The sequence below is a fragment of the Prinia subflava genome, chromosome 4, assembly GCF_021018805.1.
Source record: "Prinia subflava isolate CZ2003 ecotype Zambia chromosome 4, Cam_Psub_1.2, whole genome shotgun sequence".
Taxonomy (NCBI): Eukaryota; Metazoa; Chordata; class Aves; order Passeriformes; family Cisticolidae; genus Prinia; species Prinia subflava.
This window is the reverse complement of record NC_086250.1, coordinates 13,483,359-13,510,229: the sequence shown is the minus strand read 5'-3', so window position 1 is coordinate 13,510,229 and position 26,871 is coordinate 13,483,359. Positions and strand designations below refer to the sequence as shown.

At 45.6% G+C, this 26,871-nt stretch overlaps 1 protein-coding gene across 2 annotated transcripts in view; it reads left to right on the top strand.

The window, feature by feature from the left end:
• Window positions 1-13,380: 13,380 nt before the first annotated feature.
• The window catches only part of KDM7A (lysine demethylase 7A), a 61,388-nt gene continuing 47,897 nt past the window's right edge, over window positions 13,381-26,871 (top strand). For both annotated transcript variants that reach the window (XM_063395558.1, XM_063395557.1), the window contains exon 1: window positions 13,381-13,566. In XM_063395558.1, the coding sequence (XP_063251628.1) occupies window positions 13,451-13,566 (116 nt within the window). In that variant the 5' untranslated portion in view covers window positions 13,381-13,450. The remainder of the gene's footprint in view (window positions 13,567-26,871) is intronic.

The following is a 26,871-nucleotide window of genomic DNA, read 5'->3' as shown; positions in this document are numbered from 1 at the left end:
ACTACCTGCTGTGCAGTTTGGGTTTGCAGTGAGAGCACACAGCTAACTCCTAAACTGCTTGGCAAGCCTGTAACTCCCAGCTTCCTTTTCACTGGGCAATTACTTGGCCAGCCTGTTCCCAGTCCATGTGGATGCCTCTTGTTACTCCTCCCTGGGCAGAGCTTTGTACTCCTGTTCCTGTGCATCATGAGGCTGCTGTTGACCGAAAAGCCGAATTTCTCAGGGTTGTTTTGTAGTCTCAGTTTGCTGAGAGTATGATCATTCTTCCAGGCTACATTTAAAATGTTTTCATAATTCCTTGAGAACTACTGAGTTCAGCCTTGCTGCATCTCAAAGGCTTGCTGGCGGTCTCAGCAGACACATGGTAATGGTAACCAAAGGGGCAGGGTACTGCTTTTCAACAAGTACTTTCTTAATTAAAATAAGAAGGCTTTAACAAAAACAGATCCAAAGCATAAGTGGCCTGGTTGAAAAGGGAATCTGAATTATTTAACTTCCCCCACAAAGATGGCACTCAGGCAGTTCTGGGGTGGTCCTGGGCTGAGCAATGCCTGTGCTCCAGTGGCAGGAGCTCCTGCTCTCCTCGTGCAAGCAGGAAGGTTTCAAACACACTTCATCAAGGGCATGAGTCTAGTTTAACTCTCCCTGGGGAAAAAAAAGAGTCATTTTTGCCTTGTAAATTAATCCTGTCAAGAGTGTTCCCTCCTCTGCAGCTCTTTACAGTATGGAGTACTGTAGGAGAAACTTCTCCAGGAGAGAGGGCTCACAAGACATTTCTTCTCTAGTTAGAATAGGCAGTTTATTTTCTTGGGGAAATCAAAACTTTCAAAACTTCTGGCTGCCCCCGTCTTTCCCATAATGTTTCCTGAAATGTTTAACAGCATCCTCTTTGCCTGTTTCCCAAAGACTGAGTTCCTCTTTGTGGTCAAGGTTTCTCTTCCCTCCTCCTTAGTCACTGAGAAGCAAGGGGCTTGTTAATATGTCTTTGCAGGGAAAACAGATTATCCTGATGGTCAGAACGCATCATTTCTTCTGGTAAGTGGCTGCAGAAGTGGAATTTCTTTCCTTTCTGCAAATATATTTGCTTGAGGGAGAAGGGATGACTTCTCCCACCAGACAAAAGGTCCATTTGTAAGTGTGGTGAGTGTTTAGTGATGCCTTGTAATAGCACACAGAAAGGAATCATCTCTGCACTTCCTTCCCACCAGGCCCTGCCTTTGGTTGGAGATGACAGGTGATGTGTCTGTGCAGGTTTGGCACTAGGCACTGGTGCCATGCAAACAGCAATGAACATCTTGCTTCTAATAGGGCTGAAACAGTGGCCCTTTATGGGTCACAATAAGCAATAGCAGAATGTTCTCAACTGGTGCCAGAAGTGGTTGATAAATCACTGATTGCTCTGACAAAATGCTTAAAAATGAAGAATGCTTCCAGGAACTTTACTTGGGTGTTTATAACTCTGACCTTCACAGGGCACAAGTATTTACAAAGAACAATCCACAGATACTGTTCATTATAAAGCATAGACATAAACCCCCTTTAAACAATAGAACTTTCTGGACATGTGCAGGTTTGGATAAGCACACCTGTGCATCATCCTGCAATTCCTTGCAGCTTTGTGTGTTGACAGTCAGGCCCCTTGCTGTTACCCACACTGGTTTGGGCAGTAGCTGCCCAGCCAATGAAACCTGTTTGGCTTTTTACTTGTGAACCTGCAGGGGAGCCGAGGATCTTTGGTTGCTCTGCTGGTGGGGAGGGACCTATAATTGCTGTGTAACCTCTTCTCACTGGGTAACTTGATCACTGCAACAGACATATGCCAGGGTAAGTAGTGGTGATCTCAGGGCAGGCAGGATTCAAAGCATGCCACCTGCTTAGAAACTCCTGATTTGATTTTGTTTCTGGGGCCATCCTGCCCAGTGATACCTTTGAAAGACTGCACTCAGCTCCATCCATCAATGCTTCTCTTCCAGGTTTGATTAGCAGTGAGCTCTCACCTTCCTTTCCATTGTGTCCTTCTTGCAGGTCCTTTATGTGTACCCTCACTGCATTCAGTGGGGTGACCATGCTCCACATCTGCCAGGGTCACTCCTCCCTCCAAAGGAAAGGCCTTACAGGAGCAGCAGATAGAAAACCAGCCCTGGGAACTCCGCACTTTTTTGGAGGTGAGCTGGCTTACCTGGTGTGGGCTTAACAGCTTGATAAGAGGCTGGTTATGGGAACCACAGCAGTCCCCCTCACACAACTCCAGTGCTGGGAGATACAGCCCCATTGCTCTCATCTGACTCTGCTCTGCCACACTGACTCCACAACCCAGCTCTGCTTGTCCAGTGGCACAGTGATTAATTTTTCAAGTGACATCATATATTGAACACTTTAAGTTGGAGCGCTGGAGGTGTAATTAGATTAAGGTACAATTCCAGCTGCAGGGGAGACACTTAAAACATGCAGTGTAATCTGCCTTCTTGACAAATTTCCTCCTAAACCTGGGAACCCTTTCAGGCATCACTTGGGTGCAAAACTGTTTTGTCACAAGAGGAGGCAGGAGCTTGATGGAGAGGGGTGCCGTAGGTGAGCAGAGGTAGCTCCTCAGGCACAAGGTGCTGAAGGAAGCCTGTCTCATGACCCAAAGTGGTGCAGTGGATGTCTCTGAGCAGATGGGCAGTGGATGCTTTCTCTGCATGTCTCTTCTATTCCTAGGAAACCTGCACAATATGCTTTTCAAGTCTGCTGTTCCAGAAGAGCAACTGAACACGTGCTGAACTTTGATCCTGTGAGTGTTGGTGTTAATAAGTTACAAACTGACCTGAATGCTTTGCAGGAGCCAAAAGCAGCCTGGGGGAAGTTCTCTGCTTTTCAGTAAGAGGCACCTTGTTATACCTCTTCCCAATCCCATCAGCTTCTTTAACTTGGGCAGCGCCTCCAAGCTGGTATTTCAAAATGGTTCTTGTATTAGTTCAGCTCTGGGCTAATATAGCCAGTTCTCCAGCTGCTGAAATGCCCCTCTGCAGGAACACCAGCTTGGTGCTGGCTTGGGGGAAGAGAGCTGATGTGTCCCTTTTTGCCTGGGGAAACAGCAAGGGGGCATGGAGCAGACAGGGAGAGGCCAGGAGCTCTGCCACCAATCTGCTGCCCAGCAGGTCTTTCCCCTTTCTTTCCCAGGTATTTCCCCTATACCCCAGTTCTTCCCCTTTCTCTGACTTTTGAAGATGAAGGTCTTTTGCTTCTGTCTGGCTTTTTGCTTTATCTGCTGTCACAGTCTTCTCTTATTTGGTGGCCTTGGGAACAGCTGCTTTGCTTCTGCAAATTAGATGTTGCTGAGAATCTCTTGTCCATTGAACCCAGTATGATTCCTGCATGTAAAGCACAAATATACTTTACAAGATCTGCTGAGGCTTCACTGTGAAGCAGGAAAACTCAAAGAAGGAAGTGATGCTGTTGAGATTCAAGGTTTCTACCTTTTGTTTAAAAATAGAATTTTAGAGTTTTCTTTAGGAAAAATGTATTCCTGAACAAAGTTTGTCTGGAGACCTCCCTGTTGGTGGCCATAGAAGATTGGGGGTTTTTTGCAAGAATTTATTTAGAATTTATTTAAAATATACCAAATACAACGAAGAAAATAGGAAGAGAAACTGCACTTTGAACCAGAAATGTCAGAAACTGTTTTCCCAGAACAAGACTGAGAAATGGGCTTTGTGGTTGCATGTTGCCTCCTCCCCATCCCCATCCCTTGTGGACACCCTCGGGCTCCACTAGCAGCTCCCCTACAGTAAGTGTCTTGGTTTTTGTTGCCGGACCCTGTTGCTCTCTGTGCCAGAGCTCTCAGCACTGCTGTCCCGGGAGCAGAGCAGGGATGTGCTGGGGCTCCTCTGTGGTCCTGGGTGCTGTCCCTGAGGAACATGCTTTTCCCTCCGTTTGGACCTTTTCTCTCTTTCTTTGCTTATGTTCTATGGCCATATTGTTGGAATGACACCCAGATCATTGCAGGGATTTCTGTGCGTGGCTAGGATTGGTTGTGTGAGCAGTGCCAGTGGAGAGGAGCGAGACAGCTGAGGGTGGCCAGGGCAGGCACTGCACAAGCGAGAGGGCTGAGTCCAGGGGAGCCATGCCTCTATGGGGTTCCCTTGCTGGAGCTGATCCACGTGCTACAGCTGCCATGGGACCAGGGAGCGCTTCATCCTTTGGGCAGTGACATGGGCACGATGGGGACACCCTGCTCCCTGCACTGGAGAGACCTGGCTTTCCCCTTCCCTCTGTGCTGGTCATCCCAATGCCAGCGTGCAGTGGCAGTGGGAGGAGAGCTGCCAGTGTGCTGCAGCTGGGGACTGACCCCTCGGGAGCGCTTGGCAATTACAGCTCTGGCCTGAGACAAGACAATCTGGATCCTGCCACCAGCCCTGCAGGACCTGGGGAGTTGCAATGCTGCAGCCACAGACGTGGCTCGCACAAGGGATGCCACAGCTACTGCTTGACAAAGTAGTGGAAGTTTGGCAGAGGTGTGTGCTGCTCCTAAGGCTGGGAGAGAGATAGGTGGCGTGGTGGGTGCTCAGCGCATCCCAAAGTCCGTGCTCCCAGATCTGCTCCCTCATTGCCCCCTCTAGCCAGCGGCACCAGCCCTCGATCAGCGATGGGGGTTAGGGCAGCCCTCACACTCCCTTCTGCAGGACCTGGTGACCATTCCCCATCTCCCAAAAGGCATCACAGGGTCAGTCTCTGGAGAGAGAAAAAGGTGCTCAGGAAGAGGCCGCCGAGTGCCCCATGTGCGCGGAGAACCACCCGTGCCCGCCCGTCTGTCTGCGGCCCCTGCGGCCCCTGCGGCCCCTGCGGCCCCTGTGGCCCCTGCAGCCTCTGCTCCCTACCTGCCCGGTGGGGCAGGAGCGGCGTGTGCCAGACGGGCACGTACGGCAGGGCCAGGGCAGGGAACCTTCCGCACTCCAGGGCTCCCTTCAACAAAGCCGTGTCTGTCCTGCTCCCACTGTTCCTGCCCGTGCGGTTGGGGACCGAGGTCTGGAGGCGCACAAAGGAGCCCAGACAATGGGGCGAGCGGGAGAACTCCTCACACCCATGGCGGCAGGGACGCGGCTTTGTCTGCAGCCGCTGCCTCCCTGCGCGGCGGGGGCCGGCGCTGCCGTCCGCCCCGCGCCGCTCCTTTGTTCCCTCGCTGCCTGCCAGGGGTGAGACAGGCAGGTGAGCGCCGCGCCAGGCAGGGGGCTGGCGGCGTGCGGCGGCGGGCGCATATTAATGCATCTCTCCAGCCTGTCGCTGGATGTTCGCCGTGATTCATGAGCCTCCCCCGTCGGATGCGGCCGGCAGGGAGAGCGAGCAGGGAGACAGCTATTGTCTGCCGGGCCTGGGGCCCTGCCGGTGCTGCTCCGGCGGCTGCCGCAGCCCCAAAAGCGCTTCGCACCTTTGCCCCGCCGTCCTTCCTGCCCGGGGTGTCCGTCTGTCCGGGCTGTTGCGCGGTGCGACTGTCTGGGACAGCCCACGCGTGTCCCCGCGGCGCGGAGCTGAGCTGGGGAGAGCGCAGGTGGGCGGCAGGCAGCTCCCCAAACACCTGGGAGTGCAAGGTGGGCAGTGCCCAGGCAGCCAAGGAGGGCTTGTGCAACTAAAACCACTTCCATCCAGTGCCTTAGTGACACCAGAAAAATGCTTTTGATTTTTTTTGTTGGTTTTTTGTTTGTTTGTTGTTTTTTTTTTAATTTTTTTTAATGGCTGCTGTAGATGTCAAGTCACATTTTATAATTGGCTATAATTTTTAAACAAAGCAAATAGGCAGCTGGTGGACAGGTATTAACCAGGCAGCAGTCAGGCTGTCTTGAAAAGGCTGATTCAGGTACAGCATTTGATAATGCTCATGTGGGAAGGGCGTGGATGATAATCCCAGAGAAGAAAACAAACTGGACAGAGTGCACTCCATCATGCTGACAAAGGCCTGAATTGTACATGCTGGGGTGCAAATAGGATTGTTTGCATATTCAGCTGACTGGCTCTTCTCTTTTCCCCATCTCTGAACATAGGTGGTGCCTGAGCTCCCTGGGGAGCTGTTTGAGTTGGGGGGACAACTGTGTATGGGGGAGGGGAGTAAAGGAGCATGTGGAGGAAGAATGAGAGCAGAGAGGGTGCTGATTTCAGGGGCTACAATAGAAAGGGCCTAGCTAGTGGGGAAAACGCTCTGGGGATAGGGTTTATCGGACTGAATATAGAAAGCTACAGATAAGCTTGTCTGACAGGCTTCCTTTTATATCCCTGACATGCAGTTTATCCCACTCTGAACTAGACATTGGCTCTCCAGAGCAAAATAAAGGTCCAAGGTTTGATTTCTTTTTTCCCCTTTTCTTTCTTTTTCTCAGCTGTCAAGGAATAAAGCTGAACTGATAGGGAAAGAAGCATTTATTCCCAGAGAGTAAAGAGAGGAAGGCTGAAATGAAGGATTTTCTCCTATGATAGCACTCCCTGAGCAGCAAACCCCACCTCTGAGTTTCCAGTAAATCTATTGGGAGTACAAAGCAAACCAATCAAGAAATGTCAAGGTGTATTTACTGTCCTATTAACCTGGTGCCTCATTCCCTCTCTGGCACAAGCTGGCAGCACACAAAGGTGCATCTCAGTGCTGTGTGCTGGGGAGGGAGCATGGCTGTGAGCCCAGCTGGGACAAGGTGACCAAATGGCTCCTGACTCCCGCTTTCCAGCCATCACACACGGAAAGGGGGTGCTGGAGGTGAGCCTATTCTGGGAACAGTGGTGCTTGGGGGCTGTGCCAGTCCTTTGTGCTGTCTGCTCTCAACGAGGCAGAAATTTAATTGTAACAAGGAACTCGCACACGCTTAACTGCAGCTGAAGCCAAAGCAGTTTCTGTTAGAGATCACCTAGACTTGACTGCTGTCAAATACTGGCTGCAAGTGAGACAGGTTTCCTGAATGCCATATTTTACTTGGTGACACATCTAGAACTTTTGGAAAGGGGTTTTTAGAATAAGCTTGTCTTTAAGGTTTTTGCAGGTGTCTTTTTTCTTTTCTTTCTTTTTTTTTTTTTCCTTGTGAAGAGAACTAGGCAATCACAGAATTTTGATGAAAGTTTCCTCTTAGTCTCTTTCTTCATAGCCCATGGCCATCCTGAAGAATAAAGGAAATGCTGATAAATTGGGTATATTCCCCATCTAATGTTCCTCTATGCTGTCCTCAGAGCATGTCCTGCTCCTAGTTCTCTGTTAACTTGTCTCTGCTTATAACACTCGGTACATAAAACACAACTGGGCGCTTTTCGCTCTGATTAAAATCATGCTGTGCAATAGGAAATACAAATTAGCTCTGGCCTTTGGGCTCCTGACAAGTTTCCAGCGCTGCTTTCAACACCACAGAGATTGTGTAACTCCATCTGTGTGTGCTCTGTGTAGTGACGTCTCCCCCTCCGTCATGAGCTGGGCTGGCTGCCACTCATCTAGGTTCAGCTGCTAATACTTCAAGCAGCTTTTAGAACTGAAGGAGGAAGAGATGTTGCCAGCAGCTGGGTGAAATGCAGAAACCAGCTTTTCCTTGCCAGAGGACTATGTGGGAAAGGTTAAAAGGAGGACTGCCCAGGTGATTCTCCCAGTCTTAATGTTTCTGCAAATACCTCCCTTTTGAATGAATGACTGGGGAGTTCGGCACAGGAGAGCCAATGCTTCAGTACAAGATTAACCCCTGAAGGAGGAGCACAGTAGCCTCTTATTCAAACTACAGCTTAAGTTCGTGTTGCCATGAAGCGCACAGCACTTTCCTGCCTCCTCCAGAGGTTCAAGCCAGGGACGCTGTGTTACATCATTTCAGCATTGCTCACAGAAGGGCTGAGGCTCCAGCTATCGGATCACGTTTTCAGAAGAAACCTTTTAAGTCTCGGCGACTTCCTCTGAGGATGCTGAAGCAAACAGTGCCCAGACCTGTGAGTGAACAAGTTGCAAATGACATCGCCGGTTTGAAACGCTGCGTGGGCACGACGTGGGCGAATGTTCCCTGCACTGAGTGCTTTCTAAAGGTCTCTGAAGCATGAGGCATGACTGAATGACTTCTGTTTTCTTTAAATGATGAGTGGGAGAATTCTGAATCGTTGGTCTGCTTTTATTTTTGTTAAATGTGTGTGGGCTGACAACATGACTCAGTATTTTCTCTGCAGATGCAAAGATCATACTGCCAATTCTGGGTATATTTCAGACAGTTTCCTGCGGAGAACTGGAACAATTTTTCAGTCCAGCTTTGCTTTTCAGCAGCCTTAAGCCTGTTGATGTGAAAATAAGTGATTTTAAAAATGAGTGTTTTGCCAAAATGCATATAAATACACTGAAGAAATGACCAAACTTGGGGAAAGTCCCTCTACCCCCATATTTTCCCAACAGTTTATCTGATTGTTTCATGGCTATCGATGTCTGATTTTTCTTTCTGATTCTCCCTAGTCTGAGCTGCTGCTGGGGCATCTCTTTTCCTGCTAGATATTATCTCTGGTGTTTATTTGGCCATCCATGTCCTGCTGGGTGACAGCCACCATCCTGTGACTGATGGTTGTGAGTTCTCTCCTCCTCCCAAGAGACAAGTAGGCATATTTGTGTGGACCTGGATGTGGTTCAGCCAGAAGTACTGGAAAACTCCCCTTTCTCCCTTCTGGCAACCTCCCTGCCCTGCTCTCCCTTCTTTATCCTCCCTCTATGCCATGTACAGTATATGGCATGTGCTCTGGGAGATACACAAAGCCAGGCATGAGCTTTGAATGCTGTTATTGTGCAACAATGAGCGCCCTCTTCTCCCATGCCCTCTTCTCTACAGTGTGCTGGTGGTTATGTCTTTGATAAGAATAGGTTCCTTGCTAAGACCTTCACCTGTTGTCATAAGTCATAAGCATTCTAGAGCTACCAATAAATCACTTTTCCCTGCTAATGGCAGCTCTGAGTCCTGTGGACCTCGCTGAAGGTCTGTGAATGGCTAGAGAATAACACACTAGTGGATGAAGGATGTTGCACAGCAAAGGTTGTCTGTGAAGACAATGTGTCTCTAGATTCATTCTCTAGAGCATGCAGAGCAAAATGAATTCCATACACTCTGCTTATTTGATTGCTAACTTCAGCAATGGAAGAATTCCCACACTCCCTAGCAATGGCCTAATGTGACCTGTACTTAGCACCATGACCCAAACCCCACTATGATGCTGACTCCATACTGGCCCATACAACAGTACCTGACCCAAATTTGCACAAGCATGTATTACAGTACTAGGCATTTGTATCATTTTCCTATCATTCTAGTCCTTCAGTCCTAAGATCTTCTTCCTATTCCTGGCATTTTCTCTACCTTCCACTGTCTACCCATGGCAATATTTCACCACAAACTTAAGCCCAGCATGTCCATCATCCCTACAGACCTCACTGGAAACCACTTGATGTGGTTGACTCAAGTGCCTTTGCAGGTTCATCTCATAATGACAAGAAGTGGGCAGCAGGCCTTATAATATCTCCACAATCTTCACATTATTCAGGAAGAATCCTGCACTTTAAGCCCTTTTTACCTCACAGCCTGATTCCAGCCTTAAGGATAAACTATCAGCCAGCATTCCTCCAATCACAAGCAGAAGCATTGTGCCTTACTGAGTACCAGCACTCAGGCTTGTCCTGAAGAGCAAGCAAAGAAATGGTGCTCCTCACTCCTTGGTGCCCCAGTCTCTAACCCTGACTTTAGTTTCTGAAGATCAGTGTAAGTAACAATGCTTGTTCCTTACAGTCCTGTACCTCTGGGTGCCAGAGCCCCTCACCCCTGCCAGCCCCAGCCCAATGATTATGTTTCTAATGTTTTTACTGGAATCCAGGCACAGAGACGGAGGCAGCCACTGGGACCTGTTTAGTGTACAAGCTGTAAGTTGTGTTTTTCAGAGGTTGGGCTTGATGGGGCTGAGCATGTTTTTGGTGGATTTAGGGTGGAAAGATTACATTTGGGCATTGATTGAAGGACTAACTGGCTTGCTCAGCTGCTGAGGAGATGGTAGGCTGGGTACAAGATGGGGCATGGGGGAGTGGGACAGTGTCTGTACATCACTGAATGAGCAGAGAGTCATGGTCTGTGGCAGTGATCACTCTCCTTTCCTAAAACAAACTTCATTGTTCTCATCTACTTAATTCTCACTGCCCTTCCACTGGTTCTTCATCACTGTCTCCATCCTTTTTACTCCAGCTTTTGGATTTCCAGAGTTACCAGCTGCTCTAGAGCTGGTTCTTCGGCCCTCCCCAGCCTTCTGTCATTGCTGCCTTGTCTGTTCTTGGCAGGCAGAGCTCAGCAAGAGGCCAAGCATATGAACCCTTTGTTGCCTATTAGAAGGTGGTCTGCACACTACATTTCACATTGGTGTGTCTTGTTGGTTGGGAGACAAGAATGGAGAGTCCTACGGCCTCAGGTTTCTCCAAATATTGTGTAGCTGTGAATAATGAGCTTGCTTCTGAAGTTTTTTTGAGATTGGCCTTTAAACTTGCTTCACTTAATTATTTATGCTGAAGGTAGGTGTAGCATTTTTTGTTTCTGAACTGTGTTTAGTAAGATTGTCATAGAAAAGCTCTCCACTTTTCTGGAAAGAATACTTATTAAAAGGGGTTTGGTAATGCTATGATGTGTGGTCTTCAGCTTTTCTGAACTTTTGCTATCTTACATTCAAGTACAGTCTACTGTTGTTTGAAAGACAGCTTGGAAAGAGAAAAGCTGACAGTAGGTCAAACTGAGGGAGGTGGAACTGGTTTATGCCACTTTTTTTTTTGCAACAGATGAAGTTGGTATTCCCCACCTGGTTAAGGTGCAGCAGGCTGAATCACTAACACACCTTGTTCTGAAATAAACCACAGTGGCAAAAAGACATTGCTTGTGGCAGTAGGCAAAGCGCTTATTAAACAGCAAGCATTACTTTGCATGCTTAAGATCATAACTACTCTCTTAAAAAAAACCCAACAAAAGCCAAAAAGCAAATATTTTTTTCCCATAAGCAAGGCAAGTGAACGGCAGGTCCCACAGGGTGCAGAGACCAGCCTGCTTCCTCATTCTTTGCACTCTCACTGATGGGTTGCTTTCTTCTGTGTCAACTGAAAACTTCCTCACCCAACCCAGTGGCGCTGGACTTGCCCTGAGCCTGGCCAGGTCTCCTCTCCATGAAGCACACGTCAGGCAGCCTCACCCCTTCTCTCCCGGGAATAGCCACCCTCTCCCTGTGTGCCTCACCAAGTTTGTCATTTGCCTCACCAGCCAGTTTGTCATTTGCAGACACTTCCTGATACACAACGTGTACGCATTTTTTATGGCCAATTTGATTAAAGACATCACTCCAGCTGGTAACTGTGGCTTCCAGATAAGACTGAACTTGTAAAAATGTAGGAAACACCCAAGTAAGGAGCAAGGAGTTGTCCATTTTCAGACTCCAGAGTGGCTACATCTACCAACACTTTGTTGCACAAACAACTCTAACTGGAACAGTTCTCTTGGTAGTTGTTACATTATCTATACTTGATTCTGCCAGACTTTGCAGGCCCTACCATTAAAAAGCAACTTCCTGCATGTGTCTTTAAATCAGACTAATAAAGGGAAACAGTATTTTTAATGACAGACCCTCTTGGTATTATTTCCTGAAACTCTGAAATTGTCATTTGTTGCCTTACTGATTTTCTTACCCTTAATTAATTTTACATCAGCTTTTTAGAAGACTGATGTGTCTATGGCCCCATTTTGAGTTGCTGAAATCCTGAGGTGTGTTGGAAAAGTAAAGAGTATTGAAACCCACAAACAACGTCCTGCAGGTCAGAACCTTGGGCGCTTTCTAAATAGGTCAGGGTTTGGTTCAAGAATCTGGTCTTTCTTGAAGATATCCTTTACACTTCCTTTATTTCTCTGTCTCATTCTCCATTCAGTCACAGAGCCTGCATGCTGGATTTATTTGTTTTACATTTCTTTGCTGTCCATTTTGCTGCCAAATCATCATCTCAAGTTGCTTGTCTTCTATAAATGTTAACATTAGCAAGCTTCACAATAACAGTCTGGAAAGGAAACATTTACTTCTGAGCTTCCCTCTGCCAAACAAACCTACAGCGTTTGCTTTTTTGTGGCTACTGGTGGTTAAGGCCATGGCTTGTAAAATTATAATGCTGTAGGCAGTGTCTATTACAGTTATGATCACTGTAACATGCACTTCAGCGTATTTATTGTTTAGCTTTTAAATTGGTACATTGTGGAGGACATGGCTCTCCAGTCCCTCGTACAATATAATCTCCACAGGTCCTTCAAAGACTGCAGGAAAAAAACAACTGTTTTATAATCTACTGTTTTGTTCTCGATGACACATAATGAAAGCATCAGTGTTACTTTTGTGTCCTGAAAGAAGGGGTGATGGCATAGAACAGAACAGTGATGCACGCGTAGGCAGAGAGCTTGTCAAGAAATAAACAGAAATAAATTATTGCAACCCCCAGCTGGGCAGCAAGGAAGCACTGGCCTGTCCAGGCTTCCTAAAATCAGACGTGCCTCGGGGAGAAAGCACAACTGCACGTCCCCGAGCCTTCCGTGTGTGGAATTCGCTTTGTGAAAACAGAAACCGCAGCAAACGAATGCTACGTCACTGTCTGTGCCCCGTGGCTGGGTCTTCAGGTGCTGAACCGCACAAGCAGAGTTCGGCAGGGACCCAAGGACACCTGCACGGGCCGGCGGGGCGAGCTGCCGGGCTGAGGCAGGACCCTCGCTCCGAGGGCGCTCCGCCGGCCCCTCAGCGGGCTCATCCGCCCGGCACAGCGCGGCCCGGGCCGCTCCGGGCGCCGCCGCCGCGCTCGTTACATAACTGAGGGGGGGGGCCCGGCGCGCGCCGCTCCCCGCGCCCGCCTCCTCCCGTGTCCTCGCGGCACCCCCGCCCCGCCCCCTCCCCGCGTGACTCCGCGGGGGGGCGGGGCCCAGCGCGTGCCACACCGCGGCCCGCCCACCCGGGAGGGGCGGCACGTGCGCGCCCCGCCCCGCCCCGCGCGCTCCACGGGGAAAATCGCTCCTTCCTCTGCCGGCCCGCCCGCGCACGCTCAGTCCCCGCCGCTTCGGGCGGCGCGGGGCGGGGCGCGGGCCGTTCTGCGGGGCGCAGGCGCGGCGGGGACGGTCGCCGGGCGGGGCGGGCGGGGCGGTGCTTCCCCCCACCCCCCTCCCATCGCCGTCCCCATCCTCCTCCTCCTCCCGCCTCCACGGGGGCCGGGTGACGCACGTGCGCGCGCCCCCGCGCGCTGTTGTCCGCTCGCTCCCGTGCCGCCCGCCCCGTGCGCGTGCCAGCCGGCGGCGGGGGGCGCGCGCGGCGTGCGGGGCCGGCACGCGCGCTGTTGTTATTGGCGGCGCCGCCGCGGCCGCGGCGGAGGGAGCGGGGCGGGGGGGAACGGGACGGGACGGGGAGGAGCGGAGCCGGGCGGGCGGCTCAGTCAGGGAGTTCTTTAAAGATGGCCGGAGCGACGGCCGCCGCCGCGACCCCCGTGTACTGCGTGTGCCGCGAACCCTACGACGTGAGCCGCTTCATGATCGAGTGCGACATCTGCAAGGACTGGTTCCACGGCAGGTAAGGCGCCGGGAGCCGCGCCGGGGCCGGGCGGTGCGGCGGGGCAGCCGCCGGGCGGCACCGGGCACAGGCGGTGGCAGTCGCCTTCCCCCCTCCCCCCGGGGGGGACAATGGCTGTGCGGCGGCGGCACGGGGGGAGCGTCTAGCGCTCGCCCGGGCCGGCTCCCCCCCCCGCCTCCGCCGCGGGGACGGTGCCGGCGCCGGCGGCCGTCCCCGGGCACATGGGTCCGCGGCTGTGAGGGGGCGGACGGGCCGGGCCAAGCGGGGGGTGCTGGTTACGAAAGAGCAACAGATGCGGGGCTGCCGGGGCCGGGGCCACCCCGAAGTTGTGCCGACTGTGCGGAGGCGTCGCGTGTCCCCCCGCGCCCCCGGGGTTTCTCTCCCGGGACAGGGCGGTCTCCCGGCGGAGAAGTGCGGGCGCCGGCGCCGTCCCCGGCCGGGTGCGAGCGCCGGGCTGTCCGTGCGTTTTGTTCGGGGGGCGGCGGAGGAGGAGAAAGAGGGTCTCCCCGCACCTCTCGCCTCTTTGACGTTTCCAGCCTGGTCCCGAGCGGCCGCCGCCGCCGCGCGTGTGTTTTGCGAGCTGAGCGTGTGAATAATAAAAGGCCCGTCGGCAGCCGCTGCGAGCCGGAGCAAGCGGCGGCGGCGGTGGGGATTCACGGGCAGTTAAACAAAGGAGCAAGTTGGGGGCCCGCGTCGGTGGCGGCGGCGGCTCGGCCGGGCCGGGGCTGCGGGGCCGCTCGGTGCCGCCCCCGCCGTGCGGGGAGCGCCGGGGAGCGCGCGGCGCCCGTGATTGACAGGCCGGCGTTTAAATACCCCGAGCGGCAACAACAACAGCGGCGGCCGCCCGCGCCGCGCCCCCTGCCGGCCAGGGCCCGCAGCGCCGCCCCCGAGCCGGCCCGCCGGGCCCGGCCGAGCCGCGCAGCAGCGGGGGCCGTGTGCGGGGTCGGAGTTGTTTGCGTTTGGTTTTCCTTTATTTGTTTTCCTGTTTCTTCCCCTCAAACGGCGAAAGGCAAACGCCGGCAAAAAGTAGGTTGCGTCTCTAGGTGTTACTTAACAGTGATTGTTACACGCTGGTGTTTTCTTGCCACGTTTTCGGACGAAAGGAAGGCTCGCAGCATTTCAAGATGTTTACTTGTGTGTACGTGGAGTGATTTGTTCTTTGTACGTGGGCTTCTCCTGGCTCAAACTGCAGTATAACAGAAAGTGCGAAAAGGGCTCCGTAAACCATAAAAACTGGCAAAGCAGGATTGTTGTACCTTGAAAACGACCTCTCATTAATGTTTTTAACTAGACTGCCACTACTCTCACCAGTACTGTTGTTCAGAGCGAGACACACAACAGCTTTTAAGGTTACAGCAGCTTAATACAAGTTTATCAGAACTCAGTCACTGCCTGCAGTAAAGGTGCAGGCGTCGCCTGAAGTGTTTGTACAGTTACAGGTTCTTTCTCATCCAAGTCTTTTTCTGCATTTGTGTAGTTGCTCTTTCAGAATGTCCTGGCAATTGCTCAGGTTCCATCCAGGCTTAACTTAAATGCCAGCCTTGTGCGTCAGTGTTGCTGGGGCATGGGTGGACTAAATTTCTGAAATTGTTCTGAGGAGGAAAGCATTGCCTGATCCCAAGGTGGGACAGACTACTTGGTAGCTGTCTTGGATCTGCAAAAAGCTCCACATGGGTTCCTGTGGTTGAGCTCTGTCATGTAGTGGTTAGAAAAAGCCTGCTAGCATTGAACTGCCTTGATAGTCTGAAACCCTGAGAGTGGAAAATGAGCAAGCAGGCCAGCAAGAGCTGGCAACAGCCATGCTGCTTTGGGATTTAGTTGCATGCTGACCCGGTCTCATGACTAAGGGGCAGGTTTTTGGGAGATGTGTTGCCCCCTGCCAGCTGTGGTCTGCTCTGGGAGTGCCTTTCCCCTCGCTTTAAGACTGTCTAAAGACTGTTACACAGCTTGGGAAAGAATACATGCACTCCCAAATCTTGAAAATTTTGGTGAACTTCTTCGTTTCGTGTTTTCTTGATTTATTTTTTTTCCCCTGGCTGGTAGAATGGACCTGATGAGCTTCTATCTTAAGAGACATATAAACCCAGGCTGTGGTGTGCTAGCATGATACCTAGCGCATGTTATTAGATTAAGGACTCTTTGCTGCCTTCCTGTGTATAGTCAAGAGAGTGCGTGAACAGTACAGTGGAGTCTGTACAAAGTCTGTTCTGACAGATTGTTACTTAGTCCCTTTAATTTTTTATGTGATTTTTTTTCTGTGTGTTCTTCTTGCACTCACTGTCTTCAAATGATTTATACTTTGGTTTGCTGTTATCAATATATTAGCATTATGGGATACGCATTTTATTACTTCTGGCAAATATTTGTGTTAAAGCAAATGTTTTGTTGTGCCTGGCAAGGCTGTGAACCTGCATTGTGGGTTTCAGTTACTCTCTGAGTGGGTCTAACATCCAGCCACAGTCTGGTGTAATTACCCCTTGTGAACAAAAGAGCGTAACGCGGGTGCCTGTGCGCTGCTTGAGGCTTCGTCGCCTTCCTGAATGGCTTGCAAGAGTGCAGAGACTACAGAGCTTTAGATGTGACAAACTGTCAAAGCTTTCAGATGGGCAAATCCATTTATATTTTAGACAATTTTTGTGTTTTTCCCATCTTTTTATCTGCTTTAAATGAAAACGTCACATTAAGCTGATTCTCGCTTTCTGACTTGTCTAGAATCTACTCCAGCTAGAATGTAGCATAAAAAGTCCTTTATGCTGCTCTATATATTCAACTTTTTCTTGAATCTGTTCCATAGCTTTTGAAATCTCTTTAATTTCTTGGTTTCATCTTCAAATGATATGTATCATTCTGTGATACTTCTTGTGCTGTCTCTGCCTTCCTTCGTTTTTTGATGCTTTGCCTCAGTTATTAGGTTAACGACATGCTGTCATCTGTTCTTGTTTGTGTTTTTTGCTGTGATATATTCTGTGTGTAAGTTACATATCTTTTTTTTTAAACTGATCTTGCAGTCACCTCTTTTCTTGAAATATGCTTGTGAAGCTTGCACAAGTCCTGTTGAAATTTTTGTCCTTTTTTCTGTCCATGATAGATGTACTCAATTAGATTGATATGCATTGCGTAGATGGGACTTATTCCTGTAGACTAGATCTCAGATCAGAACAAACCGCAGTTTAAGCATATAATTCACTTTTTGTCTGCACAGTGTAATGTTGTTAGTGATATTTCAGGAGTAAACTACTGTAGCATTGGCCTTTTGAGGTTGACTTGGTAAAGCTGCACTGGTACTGTACTAGTTGTAAAGGAGTGTGGAGAAGTCATCAGGTAAACTGAGAATTAAAAATGCAGGTGGCCCTATGAAGTCTTCTCTGTTGCACTTTTCTGGGGATGTTTTGTTTCTCAATAAACATACAGTGAACTTCTAACATGTCTCAATGATGAATAGGTTAAGAAATTATCAAATGTGTGCATGTCATTTTCAGATCTCTGCCTTTTGAAACGCCTGCAATCTTTAAAATGTATTTTTTACATTACAAAAAGGGGTTTTTTATATTAAACAAAGGAAATGTTTTACTCTTTAAAGTTAGAGCAATGGGGCATAAGAGAGGGAAAGCATCCTTTTTTGTTGTTCAAAATCAGCAGTTTACCTGAAAATTTCATAATAGTGTCAACTTTGGTGTCTTTGCCCTCAAGGAGAGAATTTTTTATGTTTACAGAAATAAATACTTAATTTGAGCAGCTTAGAGAGCAGTCAGGGAAATACAGCACTAATCTGTATGTAGTGTACATATGTACATGCTTCTGTTGCAAAGCAAAGTCAAATTGATTAAATTTAAATGGAATTGTTTTTAAATTGATAGCTCTTGCTCTCAGGATTAATTCTGTATTTTGTATAGTCTTGAAAGGATTAACTTTGCCCTTTCCTACAGCAGTTCATTGGTGGTATTTTGCCATTAGGTGTTTGATGTTTTTTACAGCTTTGTCATTATTAGAAAACATTTAATAACATCATTTGAAAAGAAAGGTGATTCGTGTACTGTTTGAAGATTATCATTTAAACTGCAGATGCCTTGAGGCCTTTTTTCCTCACTTGGAAGAAAAATTTCAGTGCTAAAGTCACATCTGAGAGTAGTTCACGTAGAACATTTTTTTTCTGATATTGTATAGATTTGAACGTGTCTTTGTTTGGTCTCTGAAGAAACACAAGACTTCTCATCCACTCCTTAATATGATCTCGATGTGAAATCGTGGTTTCCGTCTTACAGCTGTTAGGTTATGTGGTACAGGTCTGTCTGATTTGTACTCTGAAGGCAGGCTTTTTCCTTAAGAAAAGAAGGAAATGCATGTGCTATAGTGACTACTTTTCCTGAATTGGTTCTTTGTTTTGGAGCTTTATACATGAGGTTCTGCTCGATGGGCTTTGCCAACTCTTTGCTGCTGAAAGAGGCTGTCCCGCTCCTGGCTGCATGCTACTATAACTCCTCTTGTGCTGGTTCAGTGCTTGCCTGATTGGTAAATCAACTCTGTGCAGAAAACTGACAGAACCCATTCTCTTGCTGGGTTAGCTTTTTGTTGGGCTACTGAGCTGAGTGGGCTTGTCAAAGGCTAGGATGAGTCCCAGAGTGCTGCAAAACGCTTGAAGGAATGTGTTGTTGGGGATGATACTGGTGGGAAAAGACAGAAGAGTTGCTTCTTTTTCTACCTCACTGCCCACTTTGGGATTGATAGCTCACTTGGTTTTGTAGAGCCATGTTTTTGTGTCTCAGTCACCATGTGTGATTTGCCCAGACCCAGTTGCTCATCCAGTGAGGTCCAAGGCAATGCAGGCATTTCCAGTGCAGCTGCAGGAGCCCAACGCCACAACATCATCTGTTTGCAGGGGTAGGTGAAGCTCTGGTATTTGTCTTGGAGTTGGAGGACAAGGCATGGGGATGCTCGTGTCACGGAACGTGGAGATTGCAAAGAGACTGTTAAAAATGTTTTCTGGTCTGTAAAGACCTTCTCTTTACAGAAAATCAAGACCTTGTAGTTAGAAACATTCAAGGACTTGAACTGAATCAACAAATCCTTGTCTGGTCAACAGAGCTTTGGTCTGGCACCAGAGAACTTTCAGGCTGACTTTCTGGCTCTTGTGCTGTGTAAGGCTTCCATCCTTCATGTGGCAATTTGGTGGATCTTAGGGAAGTGCTTTAGACCTCAAGGGAGAGGTAATGTGTTTAATCTTACTTTTCCTTGGCTTAGCCATGTTTCCTCAGAAGTAGGATGGAAGTCTCAACCTCAGTCCAATGAGCTGTGTACCCTCTGCCAAAGAATTAAGTAACTTGAAGTGACTTCAAGCTCTTCCAACAATACAAAAGCTGAAACAGTTTTGGTTAAACTGAAAAGGAACTACTTATAATGAGGATGCTAGACAAGCACTTGTGTAACTGAGTGTCTGTTTCCAATCCTTTTATATTCTTCATTTGGACAAAACCATTTTTTTTTCCTCTTGGTTCCCATCTGTGAAGTGGGAAGACTTATTAATATATATTAAAGTTTGATGTGTTCTCCCATAATAAGCACTGAAGAGTTGCAAGTATTCAAATTGCTTCAATTTTTGAATCTGTGTAATAACATGTAGAATTGTGTGCAAGTTTTTCTCTTTTAGTTTTCTTGAAGAACTGGCTTTATTAGAAGGAGGTATACTTTGAAAGTCAACGCTCCTTTCCTTGAGAGCTGTAATTTTTTTTCATTTGTTCTGGAATAAAACAGTAGATGTTTAGCTTATGCCTTCTGATAAAGAAACTAGGACAAGAAAAACTGAGAGAGTGAGAGAACTGAATGTTACACAATTCAGCTTTTTAAATTAGAGTCAAACAAGATTCTAGTGAGTTTCTAAACAGTTATTAAATGGTAATAGTTCTCATTTCTAAAGCACAAATTAATTATTACCGTTTCAGTGTTAGTTAAAAGATAGAGGTTCAGATTTAGTCGTTTAAACACTACCTCTAATTTTCTGTAATATTATAGTTGACCTGTATTTTTGGTATAATTGTTTTTGTTTTGGCCATTCTTGACTGTGCAAATGAAGGCAATGTAAATATTTGTGTAATTTAAATGTGAATTTTTTATTAGCTAGTTAATTTATGATGATTTTAGATTCCAAAATGTCATTCGTTGATGCTCCTGAAGCACTTCAGGATCTTCCTTTCCCTTTGTTATGTTTAATACATAAATGATTTGAGGAATTCAGATGTTTTCAGAAGGCTTTGTTTTGTGACTTCTGTATGTAAAAACTAGAGAGGTGAGAGGAGTCTGATTGGGGGGACTGCTGCTTGGTACATCTAATTTCTGTATATACCTCTTGGGTGCTACAATGCAGAACATGAAATATATTCTTTTTATTTTAAACTTACCTTGATCTGTTGATAATGATGAGTTCTCTTAGAGCAACACATTGGCAGTAAAATGACTTAAGCCTTAGAGTGGAGTATCACTCTGTTAACTGCCAGTGGGCAAAATCACATTAATTTTGTTTTCATTCTTCATTTGTGGTTTCTAGCTTTTCTTTTTGTGGATAGTTTTCGTATTCATTAGCAGATTTTTTTTTTATGATCAGTGCAGTTTCTGTGCACTTTCTGCATCTTTTGAAAGATTATGCAATAATACAGTGTCGCCATTCTGGTCACGTGACAGTTTGCACGAGTTGAGCCAATACTCCTCATGTAACTATTTGTACTTTCCCTACATCATTATAAAATAAAACACCATTGTCTCAAAACAACTCTGAGTAATCAGTAAAGATTTCCGTAGGTACAATACTTGAAACCATTAACATGCTCAAATTTTACCTTTGTCTCATTGCTCAAGTATGAAGATTCAATATTGCTTTATTATAAACATATGAGAAGTATTTTAGTGAAATATACAGTTTTTTAAAAAGCTAAGCTATTTTTCATTTTGTCAGTCTTTTCTAATGTATTATAATGTTAGCTCATGAATACACAGAACTAACAATCTATGGAGTATGAATCGTCTTGAGATGTCTGCTGTGTGGTGGTAATATGGATTTATGTGGCTGGTAACCCTCCTCAGGTCAATTCTGCTTTTGAATGGAATTAATATTTAATACTGTTTCCTCCATTACTTCAGCATTAACTAAAGTAGACTTCAAGACTGGTGTTTCTTTTTGAAAATACTGAGTTCATTGTTGCTCAGGCAGGCATACATGCTGATGTTTGCCACAAAAGCAAGAAAGCTTTTCTTTCTTAAAGCCTCCTACATTATTCTGTCTTAAAAGCCAATTGGAGTAAGTATGATTGTTCTAGATTTTTAATACATTGTGGTCTGAAGTCTATTTATTTTCATATGAAACTGTCAGCTGACATTGCAGCTAGGATGGGAAATTAATTTCATAAATTTAATTGTGTTTGTTCCATTTACATTAATACTTTATTCACTTAAAGGCTCTTAAAGCACTTTTTGTGAAAATGAGTGCAAGGAAAGGTGACTCTGAGAAATGGAATCTTTGATATTGAAGATATGTGGTTGCTCTGATCTGTCATTCTTGCCACTTATCAGGCAGTATTTTTTAAAGAGTGTGACATTTTTCTTTTGGAATATTGATGTTTGCCAATAAACTAAGTCCAAATCAGATAAATGAAGAGCAGCCAAAGAAATTGCTGTGTCTTATTACCCAATAGTACGTGTAAAACCTCTGGTCGTCTTGCTCAACATACAGATTTTTAGTTTTGTTTCAATAGCAAAGACATTTGGATCTTTTCACTAAAGGATTACATCATGCTGTTGACTTGCAAAACTTGGTGTTAAGAACAAGCAGAACAAGAGAAATGAGGTGTTGCGTGTCAGCACAGGGCTTTCAGGGGTACTGCTGGGCACCTCTCTGAGGTGCAGAGTGCTGTACGGAGCAGTCAAGGAACAGTACCAAAAGCAAGGTACCTGTGCTAATGGGGCACTGTGCTCAGGGAAATATTAACAGGCTGCCCCCTCAGCACAGTGTTATCCCTTATTTCATGAAGGTGTGCTGTGTTGGCATATCACAGCCTCAAGCCCACTCTGTCCTAGATGTTTCTCTGTGCTTCTATTGCTTGTATAACAGAGGACCAAAATCATGTCAAGAAAACATGTAGTCTCTTAAATCTCAAGCTATGTTCTGACTACAGTGTTTGTCTGCCCAGAGGATGCATCAGTGTGAGGCAAAGGTGAGCAGTGGCTTGCTGCCTCTGGTGCTGTGCTCTGCTGTGAACAGCTAGGACATCTCAGGGTGTCCCTTTGCATCTCCTAACACTGCAGTAAAATGTGCTGCCCTGATGGAATGAGTATCACTGAAGTAGTTTAGAGTGCTGTTCTTATTCTCACTAAGAACGAATGGGACAGCTGTAGTATTGAGTGATTGGACTGATGTCCTTGCTGAAAAGTGCTTATTTAGCACTTAGAACTGAGTGAAAGCAGATGCCTTGGCTGTACCTTACACTTCCAGCATGGTCAGCTGGCTTGTGCTTGAAGCATCATGAAACTGAAGGCTTTAGCTATGAACTGGGGTTAGGAGTATCGTCTGAGTAGATCAGAAATTGCGGAAGCAAAGGTGCAGCTTTGGTCTTAAGACCTTCTGCAAATGTTACCTCCTGACTTTTATATTTTACCAGTAAAGGCAGATTCCAATTTCCCTTCGGTTTTTGGAACTGATGGCTCAACTAGCATTGCCGGTGAGAATATACTGTGCATTCTAATTCCCAGTCCTTATTTGTGGAAATAAAGTTATTGTGTAATGAAAAACCACAAACCCTCCACTTCAGAGAAAAATAAACCTTTTTACTCCTGATCAGTTCTGATACTGAATGGATTTTTCACTGTAAGAGAGAACAAAATCTTGTATATTGGTGGACGAAAATATCACTGGTACCAGTGTTCAGCCTCTCAATGTCAGGTGCTGTTACTTGCTTCCTATGAGGATGCCTTGCAAAGTGGTCTTTTCCTGACGGCTGTTCTTTACATTAAGGAAGAGATCTGACATTTCTCTACAACCCTGTTTGCTTATTGCACGTTAGTGCTCTTGTGCCTGTTTTCTTACCCCAGCATATGAATGTCAATGCTTGTGTCTAGTTGGTTGGATCTTTGTTTTTCATAGGGTTGAACTGTGTCTAATTCTCTTTTTTTCTTTGATGTCTGAAACAGTGATGCTGTGTGGGGACTGGGACAAGGAAATGAGCCAATATCATGAAAAAGTGGTAAAACATGAGAAAGTAAAGCTTTAGCCTTTCATTATGATCAACAAAATGATTTTGAGCAAACATCTTGTTTGTCTGGACTAAATTTACACGAAACAGGCATGGGTACGTTTACACTGTGTGATTAAGAGTGAACTTAATGGATGCAATGCATTCCTTACTGCTTTTGATACATGTGTGCTGAGAAGGGAAGTGAATGCATCCCTGCAGTGTGTGATGGCAGTTCGTGATGCTAGCTACATGGAAAATTCCCAGGGAGTTGTTGGTGGACCACAGAGAGCTTGAAGCAGTAAAGCCTCTATTTGCAGTTTTCCACTTCATTCCAGGGCAACAATAGGAAAATTTAACATGATTTTCATGACACATTATTAAATGCTTCGAATAGTCTGTTTTTCTGAGGTGTTCCCCTTTTTCTTTTGTTCCTTTACCACTAATAAGGCATTTGCAGATAGAAGTAGCATAGAAATGTCTTGGTTAACCTAGTAAGGTCAAATTCTGTTTCTGACGCCAGCCTGAGGAAGCTGGACAAGCATCTTCCTGGTTTGAACATATGCATTGCTCTGAGCCCATCAGCTTTCTATGAAGCTTGTGCACCATGATGCTTTGGAACAAGTTTTTTACTAGGAAATGTGCTCTATCCCCTTAATATGCTTGCCATGTGTTTAGAAGAAAAACTGTAAATCTCTAAATGATCACTGTTGGAAACATACTGACTATATGCCAAGAGGATGGGAATGCCAAGAGGATGGGAGTAAAGTAGATACTTCCTTTTAAAAACTGTACCAGACACAAAATAATTGAATGAGACTTATGGTTTTCAGGTGTCTGAAAAACTGGAACTGAGATCAGAAGATTTTTCTGTTCACATGGTGTATCTACAGAGGGGGTAAACAGCCTTGTGTAGAAGAGTCTTGTAGGTGCAAAGCTGGATGGAGAGAGATCAAGAAAGTAAAGACAATGCAGAAGAGAACTTAGCAAAACAAAGAATACATGGAGAATGTTAACTTGTACTGCAAGAGTGTGAAGTTTTAGATTTGAACATTAAGTTGTGACTGAAAAAAGCCTCTGTACTAAATTGTCTGCTGCAGTGACCAGTCACTCTGAAGTGATGTGAGGAAGATCCAAGTTCTAAAACAGCCAGTGGGATTGCTGGTACTTGTTGATACAAATGCATGGTTGAGTTTTTGATTGGATGGAAATTACTTTTTGGTGTGCAGAACATACGGAGTGATGATCAACACTGATAAGAATTTAAAATGTAACTTTCAGTATCTTTCTCTGAATGGAATCTAACCTGAATCAGCTGCACCAAGTCTAATTTTAATTACTGCATTTTCTGAAGATAAATACATAGTTTGAAGTTGTCTTATGTAACACTGTGTCTTGAATTGCTAAAGTGGAAAAGATATCTTTAAAGAAAGCTGACTCTGGGTGTATTGAAATTGATGTACTACAAATTACATTGTAAGGTTGGAGAATTTTCATTCTTCAAACAGCTTTATTTTCTTTTTTAGTATTTTTAGTTTCAGTTGCTTTCAAAGCCAGTGCTATGTAATATAAACAAACTGATAAATAAACTTTTCTTCTCTAATTGAATTCTAAGAAAATAGTTCACATTCAGCAAGATATCAAAAAGCCTTTCATAAAAGGCTCTTTAGAGATCATTGACCTCTAAATCTTTATCTAGGAAACACTTCTGGTAAAAGATTATTCTTCTGTCAAGTATTTTCTACTTTTTGCTAATTATCAAAGAGGAACCTCTTTGGCATTTTCACATTGTTAGTGGAAGTTGTAAAGAAAAGCAAAGCAGCAGCATCACTTTCAAGCCAGAAAAGCAGCACCTATTAAGTGTTACTTATACGCCAAAAAGCCTGGCAGGTATGAGGCAGGTCTTAGGCAAATTTCAAGTCTTTGCCAGTTCCTGAAATATTTGGAAAAATGGACAGTTCTGCCTTTTTAAAAAGGAGAACAGGTGCATTCCTAGTCCAGGGCATAGACTACTATATTTCTGTAGGAAGCGCTATTAAATCTGAAGACTAAAGAAAAATATTAGTATGTCTTAAGACTTGGAAAAGGTTTTGCTGTAATCCATGCTCACTTTATCTATTTATTCACTAATATCAGGAGCAGGGACCAGAACTTAAGATAATCTTGTCAGTGTCTGAGGGTTTTAACCAGACCCTTGTGCTTGTGTCATGTTACATTCTGTTCAGGGGCTGTAATTCTTGGATCCTCTTCTGGAGAGTAAGAGGTGCTAAGTGGGGGAGATAAAGAGTGTCTTTACATGAAAACTGAGCTGGAGGTGAACATCCCCTGAGATGTGTGGGCTTGAGCTCTTATAACCTGAATAAGCACTGCTGCCATCTCAGTTGGAAAAACAAAGTAACTTCTCCATAACAACTTTTTATTGCTCAGCACTTTGACAGTATGGCTTGGACACCAGGTAGTGTGGCACATGCTGGGTGGGAGCACAGAGTGAGCACAATAGGGGGTGCTTCTGGAATTTTTGGGTGAAGTGGTGAGGTGCTAGCTCAGTATAGCTACCTCTGAGGTTAGCTTTCTTCTGAATTGAAGTAGGCTTTAGGGACCAGCATTTTTAACTGGATATTACCCTAATAGCCATACATGCATGAATAATTTCTTCTGTGTTTTTGCAATTTTTTTTCCTCCTGTGAGAGGGATTTAATTTGCTTTAATCTGTGGCCATTCGTATTTGTCCTGTCATTGGGCATTACTGAGCAATGTCTGTTAGCTTTCCCCTTCCATCAGGGCAATTTTCACACATTGGTATTTACACACATTGGTAAAGTTGGAAATTTTCTGCCAAAGAATTAATTTTGTATTTTTCACAATAAGTGAACCATAATGTCTCCTGTAATTTTTACAGGAATAGTAAATCAGTATTCATCTCCGGGGGACCTTTTGCAATAGGCCCTCTGCTACCTGCTTCATATTTTTCTGTGCATTTCTTTAAACATTCTTGTTGGAGTCATGGGAATTTTGTCCACTATGAAAAAGAAGGTATTTTAAGAGATGCATATATGCACACTATACATACACTGATATATGGATAAAAATCTTCTTTTTTTCCCATATAAAAGCACTGAAGTTGAGTAGCACAGGCTGTAAAGTCACGGTTACCTCTAAAAGCATTTGTGTGTAAAATTTAGATTAAAACATGTGGATTTGTGCTTTTGCAAATACTTTAGAATACTCTAAACAGCATACGATAGATCAAAAATGATTTTGGTAACCTGGATCTGAACTCATAAGAATTTTAGATTAAAATCAGTATGTCAAATTGTATCCAGAATAAAAATAATGGATGCAGATAGAATTCAGTGCTGATATAACTCAACCCTCAATCTCTTTTTAGCTTTGTTCTTCACTATTTGAAGTTTCCACATGGTCTGGAAATTACTGTGCTTCATTAATTCCATCTGAAGAGGATTGAAGTTAGATTTCTGTAGCTAGATTAATGTGTAAAAGTAACTTCTTGGTATCTTATGGACTGCATGGGTGCAGTTTTGACCAGCATTGCCCTCTGGACCTCTATGAGCAGCTGAGAGTCCAATAAAGATCTCTAAATTATAGGTATTATCTAGTTGATTGAAGGAGCTTTTTCTACTTACTGCTTTGCCAGCCAGCCAATGTAACATCTGATATTTAGACTCATTATCTGTGTATCTGAAACAGTTTGCTTGTATCATAGCTTAAATAGAAGTTAATGTAATCAGATACTCCATCTGCTTTTGAAATGAGCATGGTGAGCTAGAGATGAGCCAGTTTGCTCTCAGATTTCTTCAGAAATGAAGCATCTGTCTCTACTTGCTATTGACTGCAAATCTATTTGCCTTATACAAGTAAGGTATTTCAAAGCTATAGGAGCCATTGTGTATTTTTTTGTGTTGTGATTAGAAGAATCAGACATTATTCAGCTTAATAAAAAGCTTGTTAAAAAAGTTCCTAGCAATGTCTGAAAAATATTGCAGGCTGGAGGAAGAATGACTCAGTTAAGAAGAAGATGAATTGAAAAATGTCCTTAATTTATATTTTTCATTTCTTATTTTTCTTAAAGGAG